We start from the raw sequence: 16,536 nt of genomic DNA, 5'->3' as shown, positions 1-16,536 counted from the left end.
TAGCTCCTGGTCCTGTACCTACACCCTAATGGACCCAGAGGTGGCTTGGGTCCCTCACCTCTGGCAGGTGTCAAGCCTTTCCTTCAGCCTTGCCCTTACCCGGGATGACAATGGGGGATCTCCCCTCTCTATTCCTGCCCCCTCAGCCTAAGGTCCTCTACCTGGATGAGCTCTGCTCTGGCTAGAACCCACCTGCCCACTGGGCTCAGGCGGGGGACCCTCCATTAACCCTTCTCTCCCCACAGTTCTCCAAGGCCCTGACACACTTTGGGGAGCAGGACAGCAAGATGCAGCCGGACGAGTTCTTCGGCATCTTTGACGCCTTCCTGCAGGCTTTCTCAGAGGCCCGGCAGGACCTGGAGGCCATGCGCAGGAGGAAAGAGGAGGAGGAGCGGAGGGCGCGCATGGAGGCCATGGTAAGGGGGCCGAGGGGGGCTGGGCATGTGCAGCCGAGAACGGCGAGCTGGCGGGGGAGCGCGCACTGGGAGCGGGAGGCTCGGGGCGCCCCAGGGGTGGCCAGGGGGCAGACGCAGCCCAGGCGTCAGTCACCCTGTGGCTGCCAGCCCCCTCACCTTCCCTCTTCGCCTCCCCCGCCCCACCACTCCCCAGCTGAAGGAGCAGCGGGAACGCGAGCGGTGGCAGCGGCAGCGAAAGGTGCACGCGGGCAGCGCGCTGGAGGAAGGCGGCGAGTTTGACGACCTGGTGTCGGCCCTGCGCTCCGGAGAAGTTTTCGACAAGGACTTGTGCAAACTCAAGCGCAGCCGCAAGCGATCAGGGAGCCAGGCCCTGGAAGCCACCCGGGAGCGGGCGATAAGCAGGCTAAATTATTGACCTGAGGACTGGCCGGCAGCGGGAGACTGGGAGACAGGGATGGGTCCCCCGAGGGGACGAGTGGAGGAGGCGCGAGAGTGATACTTAGGCGACTTGGTGCTGGGCTTAGAGCCCTGGGCTGGGTCCTGGGGGCAGGGCTGTGTGTGGCAGGACCCTGGTGTCTCCCCATCTGAAGGGGTTCCCCCCATCTCCACTTCCCATTCTTCTTCCTGCACCCCAGCCCCAGCAGTCACTCTCCCGAGGCTGACTTGGACCTCCCTAGCCAGCCCCGGCTGAAGGGGCCCTGTTCCCCACCCTGCAGCATGGGCACCTGTGTGTTGGCACAGAGCTGTTCCTGATCTAGACTGGAGCGAGGTCCACAGACCATGTCCAGATTTTCCACGCCGTGGGGAGTTAACAGCGGGGTGGGGGCACCCAGGCCCCCATCTCTCAAGAGTAGGGTTGATGGAACATTGATCTGGGGTGAAGTATCCTATCAAATGGAAGAGGCATTAGAGATGCCAGCTATGTGTTCCAGGAAAGAAAAAAAACAACGCTGGGAGGATGCTGCGGGGACCAAGTCACCACGACAGGGCGGCAGTACCCATTTCCTAGATCACAAGTCCGCTGGCCCCTCTCTGGCATGTCATAAGTCTCTTTCCCTTTTCTCCTGCCATCTCCAGTCTACTAATCCAGAATTTCAAAACTCACCTTTGGGTTCCCATGACCGTGGCTCATCATCAGGTATTTGATGGATCCGGTAAGGGTTCAACAAATACTCCATCATCACACCCTGGATCCTAGGCACAGGGATTCTGGAACAGAATTCTCCTTCCCCACCCAGACCTGGTATATCCTGACTATTGTCTTGGAGACAGTGACCTCACATGTTGGCTGGGGGTTCCAGAAGCCAGCGCTTGAATGGCTAGGTTCACACTAGAGCTCCTGCGTCACCACCGTCACTCAGAGCCCACACTTCTCTTAACATCTGCAGTGACCTCCTGCTCTGTTCAGCCTGCATGGGGCTGCTTTAAACTGCCTGTATCTGGCTGAGGTTAGCCCTGGGGCATCGGTTCCTGAGAGGTCCCAAGGGCAAAAGCTTTCCCTCTGCCACCTCTAAGGGGGTAAGAGGGCACCCCCGCCCCCACCCCATCAGCAGCATTCAGACATGAGGCACAGCAGAGCAAGGCAGGAGAAGCCGGGGAGTACACTGCTCAGGGGAGCCAATGGTGGAAAGCTGAGGGGGTCCCCACTCGCCCATCTCTGGTGCCTGATTTGGCCCACCTGACTTCCAGGGGGCCCATTCTGGTGCTCCTGTCCACTCTCACCTTCATTCTGTCCTAGAACTGTCCTCATGGGGCAGGATGACGACTGCTATCTATAGTTTTCTCTCGTAAAAGGACAGGGTAAGCCCAACTCCAGCAAGGTTCATACTTTTAATACATTTCCCATCTCCTAGAATTAACCCCTCATCCTCAGTGTCGGAGACCTGCCTGACCCCCACCCCGCCTCCCCCATCAACAGGCTCCCTGCCCTTCTGTCCTGCCCTCCTCTTCTGATTCTCACCTCTGACCTCCTCCAGCTCAGGGTTATTGCCAGTGGACAGACTGGTGGGCTGGGGCCCACTCTTCAGCTGCCTTTTCTGGGGGTGGAACCAGAGTAGCTGCGGGGTGGGGGAGAAACACAGGGTTGGTGAGCCCAGCACGTGTGTTGGTTCGAGGGGGAGGGACTGGAGTAAGTGTGAGTGTGACGGGGACAGGTGTGAAAAGGCCACTGGAGTCCGTGTGAGGGCCAGGGAAGGCCTCCAGGAAGACCGGCCGCAGAGCAATGTGCCACCCACGAGCCCCCGCTGTTAAGAAGCCGGCGCTGGGATGATGGGAAGGTTGTGGTGGGGCCTCTTAAGGCCCTCCCAAGACTGGCCAGGCCGGAGTCCTCCTCACCCATGGAGGCAGGGTGGCCTCCCCACCTATGCGGCAGGCCTGTCCAGATCCCAGCGTTCTCACCCACCATGGAAGACTAGATACGCACCAGGAAAAGAAGGGATAACAAGCGCTTGGCAAGACACGTTGGGAATCACAGAAAAAGCACAGTATGGTTTAACTGTTTACAGAGGATGCATATATTGTTCCAGGGCTCAGGCGTCTCACTTCTAAAGGTTTTGCCTTCTCTATTTATTATTTTCTAGATCTGGCCAGTGGCTCTGACACCAGACGCTGCTGTAGCCAGATGGCCAACAGTGCCTTGGACTGTGGACCATCGTGGCCGACTCAGCAAGAGGGGCAGGCGCCTTAGAGATGGCCGAGTTGGTCCTCGATACACTCCGTGTTTACGCCTGTTACATTTGTTCCTCGGTCATTCCCCCATGCCCTTCCCGCCCCACCTCCACCCTGCACCTGCCACCTATGGGTTAGTTTCTCTAGCTGTCTTATTGTGTGTCCAGTGTAAAACTCCAATTAACCTGATGCAACCTGTCCCTTTCTCAGCAGCAACAGCCACCGCCCACCCCTTCCTCTCAGTGATGGAAGCTGGGTGTGTTCAGGGCAGCAGCAGGAGGAAATTCTCCAGGTGTATGGGGAAGGGTCTGATCCAGGCTTCACCCTCCCACTTTGCACCCACTGGGGGTGGGGGTGGGGGATGGCCATGTCCCCGACCTCTGCCACCTCCACACCAAGGCTGTTCCCACCAGCTCTTTCAGACGACAGATGAGGCTAATGTACAAAATCTGCAGTGTCCTTTTCGCCTGCACCTTTTTTATAAGAATATAATACTAAAAAATATTAAATCTGTACCACCCTCACCTAGCCTGCCTTGAAACCTGTGTCTCCTTCCCAGGTGGGGATGTGAAGTGTGCTGGGGAGGGGGCAGAGCCTGTGGGGTGTTGGGACCGGATCCTACCAGCGCTGGGAGCACTGACTGTTACCACCTCAGGGATTCCGCAAGCCAGTTCACATTGTACGGTACCTTGAAATCAGCCAAGGTGGGAGGACTTGGAAAAGAAAAAGCCAGTTTCCACGGTCTGAGAACTGGGTGGCTGTTACTGGTTTCCCAGCAGACCTGGGTGTAGGGCAGACGGAAGCAGGTAGGGTGGGGTGAGAGGGTGGGTCACGCTATCCCACCAATGTCGAGAGAACCCAGCGAGCGCATCGTGTTTTGGGGGGATGTGAAAACCAGGAGCCTCTAACCGCACCCCTGAAGGGAGGCACTTGGGACGCCCCCAGCTGATGCTGCTACAGGAGACGCTGCATCTCCATGCCTCCTACTCCAAGCTTCTCTTCTCCCCCAGGGAGGAGAGCATGTTCTCTGCATGCCCCCGCCTTTTCCAGCATCTCTGCAGCTCCTATTCCCCCAGGGGGCGAGGGTTTAGGCGGCAGGGCAGACCTTACATCACGGCTCGGTGCCCTCGGCACGGACACTCCTGCATCTCCAAAGCTGGCATCGTGGCTTTATTTTGTGCGCAGTGAGGGTGAAGGCAAGCTCCACCGCTCCTCCCCACCTGGTGTGTCCCAGGATGAAGGGGTACAGGAGGTGTGCTCGGTCAGGAGGCCTACGGGGCTGTGGCCCATGGGGGATACTGCTGAGGAGGAGGAGGGGCCAAGGAAAGAAGCGGCAGGACGGTGCAACTGATAAGCTCGAAGCCTGCGCATCTGATGGGACAGACTCAGGCAATGGGAGGGGGATAACCTGCTTTTTTGAGGCAGCACGGCGGGGAGGCCGGGGCTGCAGTTAAAGAGAAGTGATCCATTTCTGGGGTGAGCCACATTCCCTTCCTCAGAGCGGGTTCCTCTGCTTATAAGCCCTTGTTCCTCCCGGGAAGAGGAGGAGAAGAGAAAACCCACTCGAGAAGTGGAGGTCATGGGCTTGACTGATTGTCTCAAAAAGTTCACAAATCACACTGTGATTATCTAGCAAGGTTAGATAACCCTCCCAGGCACAACCTTAGGGTCCAGGAAGGCTGAAGGCCCTGCTGGTTTCCTCTTGGAAGACAGGAAACCCTGTAGGTCAGTGAAGGTCATCCAGCAGTGAAGGGGTGGGCTGGCTTCAGTTTCCTACCGGCTGAAGGTAACTGGTGAAAGGAACTTGACCTCTTTCTCTTGGGTTGAAACCACATCCCATTGCTTGACCTTGCCGGCCTGGGGGTGAGAGCGGGGGCAGGAGCTCTACGTTCGATGGAAGTCCCCTCGCTGACCCCCAGTCTTGCTAACGAGCTTGATCTCCGCCAATACGATGTCCCTGCTGACGGCCTTGCACATGTCGTACAGGGCGAGGGCAGCCGTGGCAGCGGCGGTCAGGGCCTCCATCTCCACCCCGGTGGGGCCCCGGGCCCGGCAGGACGCCTGGATCACCGCGGCGTGGCGTGCGCGGTCCAGCTCCAGCTGCACCTGGACGTGGCTCAGTGCCACATGGTGGCAGAGAGGGATCAGCTGGCTGGTCAGCTTGGCTGCCTGGATGCCTGCCAGCTGGGCCACCGCCAGGGCATCTCCCTTCTTGAGCTGGTTCTCCTGGATGAGCTTGAAGGCCACAGGCCCCAGGAGGACCACGGCCGAGGCCACGGCCACCCGCTCTGTGTCTGGCTTCCTGCCCACGTCCACCATAGCCATCCGTCCTTCTGTGTCCACGTGGGTCAGTTGCTCAGAGTCTGGCAGAGGTCCTGAGGAGGCGGCAGGAGCCTGGGGCTCTGTTGGGCTAAGGCACTTTGGGTTGGCATCTGAGTCCAGGTGGGAACTGAAGTGTCTCTGAGGGAGGCTGGACCCCAGCCACTGCTGGGCAACAAGAAGGGCCTGGGGGACCCCGCCTCCTTTCCATAAAGTCACTATCTGGCTGGAGAAACTCACTCTGTGTCTCAGAACCTGAACACGGAGAGAGTTCCGGAAAGTGCTTGGAAGGGCTGGTGGGGAATCTTGGCGCATCAAAAATAACTCTAGAATGAAGGCAGAAGAGGGGACTCAGTCCAAAAGGGTCTTCTGCAAAACCATCTCCTCCCCTGACTCTCTCCCCATCCCACCCCGAGCTCCCCCATTCATGTCAGGGAACGTGGAATGAAGGGCCAAGAGCACAGTGAGAAAAGACAGAAAAGAGAAGATCCACAGAGAAGGGACCCCCAGAATGTAACTACGCAGGCTTCCTCACCAGGAGGTACAGAGAGCAAGGGTCGGGGTCTCTACCTGCCCTGCAGTGGAGGGTGGGGGTGCTCCCGCTTGCTGCCACCATGCAAGGTCTGAAGACTGGAGCCTCGATCACACGACCACTCTGTCCCTTCATTTTCTTAAAACTATAGCCAGGCCTCAGCCTGAATTATCAATTAGTTACTCTCATCTTCAAGTTTTGCAGGAAGGGCTAACAGTAATCATCTGCTTTGCAGACAAGATTCTAAGGGAAATAATGAATCTATTTCAATGACATCTCAAGCACATCAGAAGTGCACACGAAGCAACAGGCTGCTTCCCATGGTCCCAGGGACCTGGGGAACCACCTTGTAGGCTCTTGTTACTCAAAGGGTGGTCCGGGGACCAGCACCTTCTGAGAACTGTTAGAGAGACAGCCTAGACCTCTCAAATCCGAGTCTGAAATAGCAAGATCTCTAAGGGATTCAAGTGCGTGTGACAGTCTAAGCGGCCCCGTTCTGGACAACTCTCGGTTTTATGAAAAATGAGCCCACTCAAGTTACTCTATATCCTGACACTAACCTTACTCCTTGTGAATCAATCAGGTCTCCCAACTCCCAGCCTTCCAACATGCTCTGGGTTCCCCAAATTGTCAGTGTCACAGATACGACCTCCCTCAGTGGGAGGGTGGGCGTGGTTATCCAGGCATCCCCCACTCTCTGCCATCAAGGCGTGTCAGCCTGGGTCAAGGCCCAATACAGGAGGAGGAGGGTGTGGAGGTGAGGGCAGAAGAGAGCTGACATGGCTTTCCCCTCAATGGCACGCTGTGGTGAGGGAGGCTGGTGTGGCCCCTGGGCTGCCTCAGGGCACTGGCTGGCTCTGCTCCACGTGCTGAAGAAAAGAACCCTCGCCCCTAGCTGTTCTCTCTGCCTTCTCTTGCTTAGGGCACGATTCAGGGGCCCAGATCTGCCTGTGGCCAAGGGGGCAAGGCCTCCCCTGCTTTAGCCTGGGCATGTGCCAGCTGGGTGACAGCATCCCTAAAGCTCCTTGTGGACCGGCCAGGTCCCTAGGGTTAGAGCCCACATGCAGCTCAATAACAAGGGGTTTCTGCTTGAAGCATCCTATGCATAGGGGAGAGAGACACTCTGCTGCTGCTGCTAAGTCGCTTCAGTCATATCTGACTCTGTGCGACCCCACAGATGCCTGCCCACCAGGCTCCCCCATCCCTGGGATTCCCCAGGCAAGGATACTGGAGTGGGTTGCCATTTCCTTCTCCAGTGCATGCATGCATGCTAAGCCGCTTCAGTTGTGTCTGACTCTGTGCTACGCTATGGACAGCAGCCCACCAAGCTCCTCTGTCCACAGGATTCTCTAGACAAGAATACTGGATTCGGTTGCCATTTCCTTCTAGGGACACCCTGGGTACATACGTTCAGCTCCCGGGAGTTCAGGAATTAGGTAGCTGCGATCCTGGCTGCGTCCTCCATAGAAAGCTGAGCCATGCGCTTGCTTAGCTGCCTAAGCGCTGCCCGGCACAGAAACATAACAACACACGGCCCAGTGGCACTGATGGTCCAGACACACTCGTGGCCTGACCCTCAGGGCGGAAGGGGAGGGACAGACAATGACTGCATCCGAGCTGGGAGATTCCAGGGCCAAGGACAGGTCTCTGTCTTAACCAGAAACTCCACTCTCAGGGGACAACTACCGCAGCGATCATGAACTTAGAGCCACCCCACTCCCCAAGCCTGATCTCTTGTGAGACAGCATGATGACTTCTGGGGATGTGTTGTGAGGAGGAGCCGCGGAAGGGAAGAAAAGCAGCAGTAAAGGCTGGATGGGGCAGGAAAAGATGAAGGATGAAAACCTCAGGATGAAGTGCAGGATCGGGGCGGGGGGCTGCCTTATGGCAGGGGCCCTGCCCCAGGGGACCCCCAGTGACAAGAGTGCGTGGTTACGTACTGATGGGTCACCCACCGATGAGGATCATGGGCCGGTTCTTCATCTGGGAGATACTGAACATGCCTGGGGTGAGGGAAGGGTGGGGAGAGGAGAGTCGGGACGGGGGAGAAAGAGGGCAGGGAAGAGAGTTCACTAAACGCACGATGGACACAGTGGTGTGAGAGCCGCGGGACACGCATTCACCTACATGCACCCCAGCAAAACCCCCTGCAGGACCCTGCAAGGCCGCCCATGACAGAGCCCAGAGCGCACGTGGGTGCCAGGACCCTGCCTTGGTGGAAGACAATGTGTGGGATGACTGAGGCCATGACACCCCTCTTTTTCCCCCACCCAATGAGAACGGCCCCAGAGCCTCTGGGCTCCCCTGTCTCGCGTGGGCTCTGCTGGGCCAAGAAGCATCACTGCACCCCCAAGTCAAGAGGTCCAAGAGGAGTGATGGAGAGCACAGACCACACAGGGTCCCCAGGCTGCCCCTCATCCTCCTGCCCCCAAAGTACAGACCTCCCTCCTGCTGCCAACAGCCCACTCGCCACCCAGCCTGGCCTCCCTGCACCCTACCTGCGTGCTGCCGCTTCTTCCTGCCCACTGCAGCCCCGATGACCCTCAGCAGCTCCTCCTCGGAGGCCCCTCCCCGCAGGTGATCCCGTAGAGACACCTCTGAGTTCCCGAAGAGGCAGACCTGGAGAGGGTCACATGGTGGGTGAGGCCAACACACCCTCTGGATCCTGAGCCCTGGTCCCCACTCTTAGAGGAGTACCCCGCCCTGGGCTGAGCAGGAGGGCCTCCCATGGCTGGTCAGACTCAAAGCAAGATTTCCTGCAATGAGAGGCCGAAGGTGCTAGATGGAGTAGTCAAGAGGGGCTGCAAGGGCAGGAAGGCAAAACCAGACAAGGCCTGTGTCTGACTTCCAGCCATGCTTCTTTCAGGGTGTAGAGTGTGCTTTAAAAACTTAATTAATCGCCAACAGAGACAGCGCATCAAAATCTAGATTCGTACCTTCTCCTGAGACAGTCCGTGGAATGGCCTCTTGGCTGCCAGAACAGATCCCAGAGAGTGGGAGCCGCGTCCAAACGGTCTCCTGGGAGACCGGCACACACAGACCATTTCCCCTCCATCCTCTCCCTGCCCCTTCGCTCCTGGACCCTGCCCGCCTGCCCCAACTCTGTCTGTGGCCCCTGACTGGTGGATGGTCAGCAGAGGGCTGGTGGAGACGGCCTCCTGGGGCCGAACTTGATTCAATGCTCTGCTGCTTCTGGGCTCAGGGCTGACGGGGCAGTCCCACAAAGCGAGATACCTATTGCCTCCCACGAAGCCATATAAAGCCCCTACTAAGTGCCAGCTCTGCACATGGTGCTCTGGACACAGGCAGCAAACCATCTTAGACAAACTGAGATGGTCGGAGAGGATGTGAACGAGAGCTAAGCGGAAGGCACAGCCACCTCCCCGTGTGGGCTGGTGCCCTTCCTCGCTCCCCAGCAGCCCCGAAGCACCACTCTCTGCCCTTCTCTGCAGCCGGTGGGGGGGCTGGGGGGCCTCCAGCTGCCTTCTGCCTGGGGATTTGGCTGTTGGGAGGTCAGAAGGAGAGAGGAGGGAGAGGCCGGGCACTTCGGCAGTGGAGCTTCCACCCATAGCCCCGGCCAGGCAGCCACTCTGCCAGGCTCCGGCTTTCCCAGGGCCCCAGGGACACCATCTTCCCCTGGGCCCCCTTCCTCCCAGGGGTGGGACAGCAGTTTGCTGCAGCTCATCCAGTGTCTCAACACCCCTTAACAGGCCCCCTGAACCGTGCACTATAAATAGCCTATTTCTGACATTCTGCTCAGAATCCTGGCTCCACTTCCTGGGGCCAGGGCGGCGGCAGGAGGCTGACTGACATAGCCATCATCTCTCATCTACAGCCCAGTCAGTCCTACGCCTCCAGCCCAGATAAGCCTTTGGTTTTTTTTCTTTTTGGCTGAGCCACGCCACGCAGTATGTCAGAGTTTATGGGTCTCTTACACCCTCAAGCCAGTTTCCCAACCAGGACTGAACCCTTAACCCTCCAGTAAAAGTGTGGCGTCCTAACCACTGGACGCCAGGGAATCCAGCCCCTGGCTTTATGACAGTCTGCTGCACAGCTCCACTCTGATGCCCAACTTGATGGTCTAAGCCCGCCCACCAGCACCCCCGCCCCCAAGCAGGTCCCAGAGCCCACCAGACACCCGCGCACCCCTCTCTCCATCTCCACCTGCATCTCCAAGTTCTTTCTCTCTTCCTTCCCACTTTCACCTAAACTCTTAACATGTTTGGAACATCACTAAATGGCATCTAACTGTCTATTTTCAAATTCAAGCTGGGAGTGATTCTTCCTAAAATACGAATGGGGCATCCGACCTCCACCTTGTAAAAAAAAACTCTGCACAGCACCCTACTGTCAACGGGACACACTCTGCACCTTTGAAGGGGGCGCTCAGGCCCTCCACATGGTCTCCCCAGAGCTGACTGAAATCTTCCCTGGCCCAAATTAGGGTGAGTCTCAGATATGCCTCCTCCCCTACACCTGGAGGGAGGCCTGTCCAGCGCTCATTTGACAAAGAATCACATGCTACCACCCTTAGCTCCTTGGTCTCAGAAGAAACCTTTGTGCCCATAGGAAATGGGCTTGTCTGCGCCTCCCTTCCACCCCCTATGCCCGGTGCTGAACACACAGCACAGCACATGCTGATTAGACATGAGGAAGGGATGTGGTTTCAGGGATGAGCCCCTGGCCTGGTGGGAAGGGCAGCAGGGGTAGGGGCTGGGGGCAAAAGGCACATTGATCCCTGCCTGGCCCCCTACCTTCCACAGCACTGAGTCCTGGAGAGGGGCTCCGGATCAAGCAGAAGCTACTTCAGGGACCCAAGCAACGACGGAACCAGGGAGACAGTTCCATGGGAGCCACAAGTTCACCCCCATGTGCTGCTCCCATCATCCCCCCAAACCTGACACCATTTCACCATCACTCCCGTGTACCCTGTGAGCCGCGCCTCCAATCAGGGGGCACAGCTGGGAAAACACATACAGAGCACAGAGGGGCAGGGGTCTCGCAGGGGAATAGACACTCACCTTGAGGTTCCCGTCAGCTGTGATTCGCAGCCGGTTGCAGGTCCCACAGAAATGCTCAGACATAGACGTGATGAAGCTGACCTGGCCTCGGAAACCAGGGATTTTAAAGGCCTGTGGGAGGGTGCGGAGGAGGAGATGGGGGTGGGCCAGCTCTCCCTCCGTGACATCACACCTGACACCGTTCCCTCTCCGTGGGAGCCCTGCAGAGAGCGGCCTGCAAGGCCCTCAGACAACAGAACCCCTGAGCTCTCTGCCCACACCTGGCCCGCCCAAGACGAAGCTCCTTAAGTTTCAGGGGCCTGGGGGCAGCACAGCCAGAGACGGCCACGTGGAAGGGCCAGACAAACTCCCCTCCACCACTTACTCCAGAGTGCCCCCACGACAAGCTCCTTAACCCATGTCAAGCCTTCCTTTCTGTCAGTGAAGCAGGGAGTCCGCTATGATGGCCCTGAACCGCTTTCTCGCTTAAAGAGCATTGTCCTGTATCACTGACTCCGACCCCAGCGCAGCCCCTGCCAGCTCTCCCGTCCGAGGAGCCTAGGGTGGTGGCATGACCCTCCTCCCAGCCCCAGCCCCTCCGTCTGCCCCCAACCTTGGCTGTGCTGGATTCCTCCTCGGGCAGCTTCTCCAGCTCTGGCCACTGCTGCCGGAGGGTGTCCAGCATCTCCTTATAGCTGACCATCTTCTTAAAGTTCCACCTGTTGCCTGTGTTGGGGGTGGGAGCCACTGAGTTGCACGCGATGGGGATGCCAGGGCTTCAGGTTCACCCTCCCGTAACCCAGGAACCAGTTCTCTGCCTCTGGGCCAGGAGGGCATGAGGCTCAGCCTAAAATGGGGGAATGGAACCATACCTATGCTCTCCATGAGAAGCCTCCGATCCCCACCACGGGCCTGGTGCCTGCCAGACCCCTCCCCACCATCCGTGGAGAAATTTCTACATGCACGGGGGGTCTGAGGTCAGCAGCATCCACAGGGGTGGCCAGACCTTGTCTGCCCACTCAGCCCTTCCCGGGGTCCTCGGCAGCCCCCAGCTGTGCTCTCAGCAAGGCCCTGGTCAGGCTCCGCGGACAGGCCTGGCCTCCTCTTCTCCCACCCACCCTGCCCTGTGGCACTGACCATCAAAGGGCATGTACTCGATGAAGCGCACATCCAGGGGGAGGCCCTCAGTCAAGGCCACGAAGTCCAGGAGTTCGTCCTCATTCAGGCCTCGCATCACCACGCAGTTCACCTTGTTGGGGGATGAGGGAACCGTGAGGGTTAGCCCTGTGGTGTTCTTTCTCCAGGGCGGAGGGCTGGTTCTGGAATCTCCCTAGGCTCTCTACTCAGGGTCCCATTCCTTGCAGCCCTCTCCCAGTTCTCCATGGGGTGGAAGATCCCATGGGGTCACTGGTTTTCTCCTCTCTCTTGTGGGGAGCAGGGGCAAGGCTGGAGGGAGTGGGCCAAAGGTAGCGGGGGCTACCCTTCAGCTGCTCTGGCCAGGGATGGAGGCTGTCTTGGAGGAGGCAGGAAGTCCTCACCTTCACGGGGGTGTAGCCCAGCTCGATGGCCTTGTGGATGCCCTCCATGACCTTGTGGAAGCCTGTGGGCAGGGAGAAAAGCAAGGGTCCAGGCACCACCTCCCTCTTCCCCCGATCTCACACCTACAGTGAAGCGCCAGAGCCATCAGGAGCCTCAGAGACCAGAGTCCAGGGACCAGAGGGTAAATATTGTAGGCTCTGTAGGCCAAGAGGCAAAATCGAGGGCATTATGTAGACACGTATCATAAAGGCTTCATTAACTAAATTCAGAATATGATAATCATTGAGTATAACTTATAACACAGCTCTGCAAATAGAATGGAAAAATGAAGTTCTTTTTGCAGGGACAATATTTCGCTTAATTGGGATTCATGGTGAATGTTCCTTATCATTAAATTCATGGCAAATGCTATCAGCAAAATCCATTCCTGGCTCGCAGGCTGTAAAAAGCCAGGCACAGGGGCTGGACTTGGCTGGTGGGCTGTAGTGTGGAGACCCTGATCTAGGTGAACCCACTGATGGTCAAGAGGAAGAAACTGAGGTCCAGAGAGACAGGCAGTGCCCAGCGGGGCTGGGGGAGGGAGGGGGCGGCTCGCACTCATCCTTCAGAATGCAGGCTCCCCAACTCCCTCACAGCACTTTGTTCTCCCCAGTGCATCCATTCACCCACTCTTCACGTTCTCAAGCACCTAGTAGGTCCAGACACTGGGCCAGGCTGGTGAGCACGTCCCGTGCATGTGAGTCTCACCCATCTCTGTGGTTAATGCAGTGAATGCGGTCCCAGGCTGCCTTCTCCTCCTGCCCCAGCTCACTCATGCATCCAAACATCTAGGTGCCTACAGACCCTCCCTGGCCCCCAGCCGGCCTCCATGGCTTCCCCACAGCATTTCTGGAGTAAGACGGCAGTGCTCAGTTGTGTCTGACTCTTTTGTGACCCCATGGACTATAGCCCGCCAGGCGGCCCTGTCCATGGGATTCTCCAGGCAAGAATACTGGAGTGAGTTGCCATGCCCTCCCCAAGATGGCAAAGGAAAGACTGGGCAGCATTTACACAATGTGTTGTTAGAAAGCTCTCTTCTCTAAAGTACTCTCCCTCCAAAAGGAGGCAGGGGACACAGAGGTGCAAGTGGAAGGGCAGATCTGACGTTAGGATCTTCTGTCTCCAATCTTCATTTCAGGAAAGGAGTCAAGGAGGCAGGGGGTGTGCAAATGTGTATGTTTGCGGGTGGGCGATAGCGGGTAGGCGGGTGCGAATAAAGCTCCCAATTACACCTTCCACCTTCCCGCCTCAGAGCTCCTGCAGGTTCAACTGATGCTCCACGTCAAAGTAAGCTCCCTTGATTCGAACGCCCCATCCCTCAAGGCCCAGCAGAAATGCCTCCTCCTTGAAGCCCTCCCAGTATGCCCCTGCTAGGAGAGACAGCCCTAGAGAGAGAGTTCTCTCGTCCCCTCTGAAGGCCGGAACTGACACCACACAGCCAGCAAAGGTGGTCCCCTGGCATCACACTCTCAGCCTTTCATAGTCTATAAGGCAGAGCAGCGTCCTGTGTCTGTCCTTCCACTGTGCCCAGAGCAGCCTTTCTCAGGAAGCAAAGACTGCCCCAGGCTTCCACAGCACACTGCTGGGTATAAACAGGAAGTCACACGCCGGGGGTGGGGTAGGGGGAGGAGGTGGGGCTGAGATCTCCAGGCTGTTTCCAGAGAAGGGGAAGGAGAGCCGGATCTCCCCAGCCATCTCTCTGACCCTCCAGAGCAGTCTCTTTAGTGTATTGCCCTTCCCAAATCAAAGGGCGCTCGACCCTCTACAGAACCTCCCACCCAACCCAGGGCTCATGGACAGCTGGTGCCAGTCCAGTGAGACCCAGGGCCCGGCCCCTCCCTGATGGAGCCTGGCAGGAGGCGGCCGTGGGTGTGCTGGCTGCAGGGGGTGAAGGAAGAGGCTTGCTACATCAGGAGGGGCCCAGCGAGCACCCCTGGGTGCTGGGGGACCCCCCACCTGGCAGCGCTGGCCCTGTCCCTGGCATCTAGAATGGCGGCTGCCACCCCCAGGCTGCCCCACACTTCCTCAGACCTCACTACAGGGTACATAACTTGTCCCAGCATGCCAGGGACTGTCTTGGTTTTAAAATGGAACATTCTGTGTTCTGGGAACACTTTCCGTGCTGGGCATGGAAGAGGGAAGGCTGCTCACCACGGTTCATTAGCATCTGACCCCAAAATGTCCTCAAGGGGGTGGCCACACAGAAAAGGGACACGTTGCAAGAGTGAGGAGGAAGGAATAAACGTCTAGGCTTTGCGAGAGCCCAGACACAGAGAGGGAGAGACCAGGCCCCTCGCACTCGCCTTGGCTCCCCTGCTACGAGGGCCTGGGAGGGGCACCCTCCACCGTGAACCCCATCTGATCACCTTTCCTGCGGACGATGAACTCAAACTTGGCCGGTACCAGTGTGTCCAGGCTGATGTTGATGGCGCTGAGACCAGCTTTCTGAAGCTGAGGTAGCAGCCGGGCTAGGTTGATGCCGTTGGTGGTGATACCGATGGTCCTCAGGCCTTCCAGCCGGTGGAGCTGGGCTGGAGAGAGAACAGGGAGGGGTATCAGCCTGCTTGTTCTTGGTGAAGAAGGGAGAAGGACTGAAAGAAGAAACTGTACGATGGATAGAAAACGAGCTCTCTGTGGACTACTACTGACCAGATTTAGCTTAACAAGAAACATAAGGATAAAAACAATGATCTAAAGAAGCAACCAAAAGATCAAACACAGAGCATTCCCTTTGCTGGAGTGCACATGGGACCGGCTGGATTCAGGAGACCAGAGCCCAAAGAGCACAGAGGAGGCGGTTCTGCACAAAGTGGGAGGGAAGCTAGCCTGCACCAAGCTGAGCAGGCACCTAGACAAGGAGCAGAAGCGGGGGCCCTGCGTGTGGCAGGGAGGCTGCCTTCTAGGGAACTGTATACGGACCGTTGGGTATGCTGATCGCCCTACCATCCCCACCAGCAGGGGGATGGCAGCAACTTTTACCCCAAGGCTGCAGCACTTGAGCCAGCTGAAGGGGGTAGGGGCAACCTTCCCCCTCCCCTATCTGAGTGGCTGCAGACAGTCGGAAGAGACTGGCAGCTACGACACATGGAAGAAAGGGACTGAAGGCCACGCAAATGCAGGCAAAGATGTTCTCTGCTCAGGGGTTAAAGAATCGACGACGCTAAAATGCGCCATCCTAGCCCAAAGCAATCTCCAGCTTCAATGCAATCTCTATTCCAATGGCATTCTTCACAGAGAGAGAGCAAACAATCTTAAAACCTGTATGGTACCACAGAAGAATCTCAACAGTCAAAGCAATTTTGAGAAAGGAGAACAAGGCTTGAAGCATCACACTCCCTGATTTCAAACTATATTACAAAGCTGTAGCAATCAAAATAGTATAATATTGGCATAAAAAAAGACCCATGAGGGATTCCCTTGGTGGTCCAGTGGGTAAGACTCCCAGTGAAGGGGACCTGGGTTCAATCCCGAGTCGGGGAACTAGATCCCACATACCACAACTAAAGATCCCGCATGCTGCAACCAAGACCCAGAGCAGCCAAATAAATAAGCAAAGCTACATGGATCAATGGAACAGAACAGAGTCCAGAGATAAACCCATGCACGTGCGGTCAACTAATTTACAACAAGGAAGCCAGAAATATACAATGAGGAAAGGACAGGGAAAACTACATAGCCAAGTGCAGAGGAATGACACTGGACCACCCTATCATGCCACACACAAATCAAACTCAATTCAAAATGGATTAAATCACAATGCGAAACCACAGGACTCCCAAAAGGAGACAGGCAGTGAGTCAAAGGGGCTTACTTTGACATTGATCTTGGTGATGATGTTTTGGATTAGACACCAAAAGCAAAGGCAACAGAAACAAAAATAAGTAAGTGAGACGACATCAAAGGAACATGCCTGCACACAGCAAAGGGAATGGTGGCCTTCAGTCCACCTACTGAACTGCAGAGGGTATCTGCAAATGATACACACGATGAAGGGTTAGCATCCGAAATGTACAAAGGACTCATA

At 57.1% G+C, this 16,536-nt stretch overlaps 2 protein-coding genes across 4 annotated transcripts in view; one reads left to right on the top strand and one right to left on the bottom strand.

Annotated features, from left to right (window-relative positions):
- DAAM2 (dishevelled associated activator of morphogenesis 2) overlaps window positions 1-3,611 on the top strand; it is a 130,900-nt gene extending 127,289 nt beyond the window's left edge. The window contains exons 24-25 of the mRNA XM_052648457.1: window positions 246-416; window positions 610-3,611. Coding sequence (XP_052504417.1) covers window positions 246-416; window positions 610-831 — 393 coding nt within the window. The 3' untranslated portion in view covers window positions 832-3,611. The remainder of the gene's footprint in view (window positions 1-245; window positions 417-609) is intronic.
- MOCS1 (molybdenum cofactor synthesis 1) overlaps window positions 3,609-16,536 on the bottom strand; it is a 34,504-nt gene continuing 21,576 nt past the window's right edge. For 2 of the 3 annotated variants that reach the window (XM_052648458.1, XM_052648460.1), the window contains 8 exons: window positions 14,879-15,043; window positions 12,473-12,534; window positions 12,072-12,183; window positions 11,548-11,660; window positions 10,956-11,066; window positions 8,433-8,553; window positions 7,890-7,937; window positions 3,609-5,728 (listed from right to left, as the gene is read on the bottom strand). In XM_052648458.1, the coding sequence (XP_052504418.1) occupies window positions 4,968-5,728; window positions 7,890-7,937; window positions 8,433-8,553; window positions 10,956-11,066; window positions 11,548-11,660; window positions 12,072-12,183; window positions 12,473-12,534; window positions 14,879-15,043 (1,493 nt within the window). In that variant the 3' untranslated portion in view covers window positions 3,609-4,967. The remainder of the gene's footprint in view (window positions 5,729-7,889; window positions 7,938-8,432; window positions 8,554-10,955; window positions 11,067-11,547; window positions 11,661-12,071; window positions 12,184-12,472; window positions 12,535-14,878; window positions 15,044-16,536) is intronic. The other variant, XM_052648459.1, reaches the window with a different exon arrangement.

Source organism: Budorcas taxicolor, chromosome 11, assembly GCF_023091745.1.
Source record: "Budorcas taxicolor isolate Tak-1 chromosome 11, Takin1.1, whole genome shotgun sequence".
Classification (NCBI taxonomy): Eukaryota; Metazoa; Chordata; class Mammalia; order Artiodactyla; family Bovidae; genus Budorcas; species Budorcas taxicolor.
This window is presented reverse-complemented; position numbering and strand designations above follow the sequence as displayed.